At 44.2% G+C, this 2,523-nt stretch overlaps 1 protein-coding gene across 2 annotated transcripts in view; it reads right to left on the reverse strand.

Annotated features, from left to right (window-relative positions):
• Nucleotides 1-1,002: 1,002 nt before the first annotated feature.
• The window catches only part of TBC1D19 (TBC1 domain family member 19), a 33,789-nt gene continuing 32,268 nt past the window's right edge, over nucleotides 1,003-2,523 (reverse strand). For both annotated transcript variants that reach the window (XM_026037735.1, XM_026037736.1), the window contains exon 21: nucleotides 1,003-1,581. In XM_026037735.1, coding sequence (XP_025893520.1) covers nucleotides 1,507-1,581 — 75 coding nt within the window. In that variant the 3' untranslated portion in view covers nucleotides 1,003-1,506. The remainder of the gene's footprint in view (nucleotides 1,582-2,523) is intronic.

The following is a 2,523-nucleotide window of genomic DNA, read 5'->3' on the forward strand; positions in this document are numbered from 1 at the left end:
TGCTGCCCTATGCTGTATTTTTACAGCTACTAGACATATAAAACCCTCTAGTTAAGCCAACACAACATTTCTTACAAATATTAAAGATTTATGTTTTGTTCAGAATAAAACTTCTAAAAAATTCTCTCTCAATGGGTCATACTTGTCAAGTAGTTTAGCTCTTTTACATAAGCCATCATGCTGAGTCCACAACTTTACATTTTTTAAAAATAGCTTTACAAATTTGCAAGATATCTACGGAAGTTCACCTATAATCTATATTTTAAAACATCTATAAAATCTTGTCCAAGGTTTCCTACTGTGTTACCCAGACAGGGATCAGGAGAACCCCAGACCTCAGGCTCAGGGCCCGCCCTGAGGCTGTGGCGTAGGCCGTTTTTCACGCGTCGCCTCTAGAGCCCAGGCAGAGCTCGTGTTTCGCTGTCACACATTCTGTATGTATGACAAATGATGACTGCTCCACATACGTAACTCAGATGGCGATAAAAGTGCCATGGCCAACGCAGCCGCTACGATCACTTACGTTCTTTGGGCTTCACTGCTTTTTCTGGTAAGAACGCGTCCTTAATCCAAGCTTAGTAACTGCCACGTTGGCACTAACCACAGAAGCTGGCAGAGGTCAGCGCGCAGCCCGATGGCTGCAGAGGAGGAGCCCGGCGGCACGGCGAGAATCCGTCGCTCGGCGGGACGAGGCCGGGCCCGGAACCGCATCCCGGGCGGCTGCAGCCCGGACCCAGGGGCCCAGCCGAGCGCCCCTGGGCAGCCCCGCTCGCACCGCGGCGCCGCCTTCACCGGGCACCCCTCTGGAGATCAACCCCCCAGCTGCATCTCTTGGACAACGGGAACATCCCACTTTACATTACATTACATTACATTACAAGAACACTTTACATTACATTATTGCATTTAATTGCATTTACTACAGGATTACATAAAAAGAATAAATAGAAGTAACTGAAGGAACAAGGGGAAAACTTCAGCGAGAAGAGTAAGATTGAGACAGGAGAACAGTCTCAAATCTTTCTTTAAGAAGTGAGGAAAAAATCTTGTAAATTAAGGTGTCCTTATTTTCTCACTTTATTCAACTTGAGATGATATCCTCTACAACATAAGTTTACAAAAGTAACTTTGTGGGAAAAGAGAGTTTTTACAAATCTGGTATTAGCAGACACTCAAGAGTCAAACACTCAGATCAAGAGTTACGTTACCTTTGTTTCATCCAATATCACATGCAGTCAGACACTGATTCACATTGCTCTTTTGCGCAGGTAACCGTTCTTCTTGCACAAGTCCCAACCACTGCTCTCATGGTGAAATTCAGCAGCATGCAGTGCACAAACCGGGGTGCAAAGTTACCGCTCTCAGCTAGAAAACGGCATTAAGGTCATGATTTCTAAACGAGCACTATAGACACAGCTTAGGTTGGGCTTTACGCAGACCCCGCACGGCTGGATATGAGTTTCTAACGCGAGAGGGGAAGCGTGGTGTCTGAGGAGTGGGAGCAGATCAAGTGACGGTCGCAAACAAGAAGATTTGAAGCAGAGGCACCACCTTGAGGGTTGACAGGTCAGCGAGCACAGCCTGGGGAAAAACCAAAAGAGCCTGGGGTAAAGCACACATTCGAATCAAATTTCCTTACAGCAGCTAAAGAAGCATGAGAAACATCCAAATGCAGACTACAATACCAACAATAATTAGGCTCTTTGGATCTGTCTGGATAAAAATTGTGCAGTTTTGTGCTAGCGTGAAGAAGTTTCGCTTATTTTGTATTATTTTCAATTTTCTGAGAAGAATAAGTATCTAGGTATATAAACCAAGTAACTTTATTGTAGCCTTTAGACTTTCTTCAAATATACATGGCATCATGGGTGTGTAAGAGGTCTAATGTTTCAACTTGTTTCTAAATATAATTAGGAATTAAGAATCCTTATCCTGTGGCTTGGCTACTACTTGTGAAGTAGGTCCAAGGCACTGACTCAAATAGTCGGTGCCTTCTGATGAAAGCATGCTTTAGGGAGGGGAATAAAAGAAAGATTTATCACAGGCCTTCAATGTTTAAAGAAATATATAGCGTATTTTCAAAAAATATATTCTTTAATGAATTACTAGATATAAACCAAAATTATCTTCAGCTTAATCAATTCATTCTCTTCACCTCACATCAGCATTCAGAGCAAAATTTGATATGCAATGCAGATGAAAGTATTCTTGTAAAATTTTTGTAATGCCAAAAAAAAAAAAAAAAAAAAAAAAAGGGCAGTTATGCAGTGACATTAAAATGTACTGGCGAGAAAGGCACAAATCTCCCCAACATTTTAAAAACAATACGCCCCCCGCCCCCAAATATTAACAGTTATGCATTGAAACAGTTTTTAAAAATGTGATTCTCAGAGCACCCTGAGGGCTCGGCGTTTCTGCACCCACCGCACGGGCTCCCGCCGGTAGCGCGGCACGCGCAGGGCCCCGCGCTGCGCCCAGCGGCTCCCCGCGCTGCGCCCGGGCCCACGCAGCAGCGGCAGCCCC

The sequence above is a fragment of the Nothoprocta perdicaria genome, unplaced genomic scaffold, assembly GCF_003342845.1.
Source record: "Nothoprocta perdicaria isolate Ctin4 unplaced genomic scaffold, notPer1 scaffold_2, whole genome shotgun sequence".
Taxonomy (NCBI): domain Eukaryota; kingdom Metazoa; phylum Chordata; class Aves; order Tinamiformes; family Tinamidae; genus Nothoprocta; species Nothoprocta perdicaria.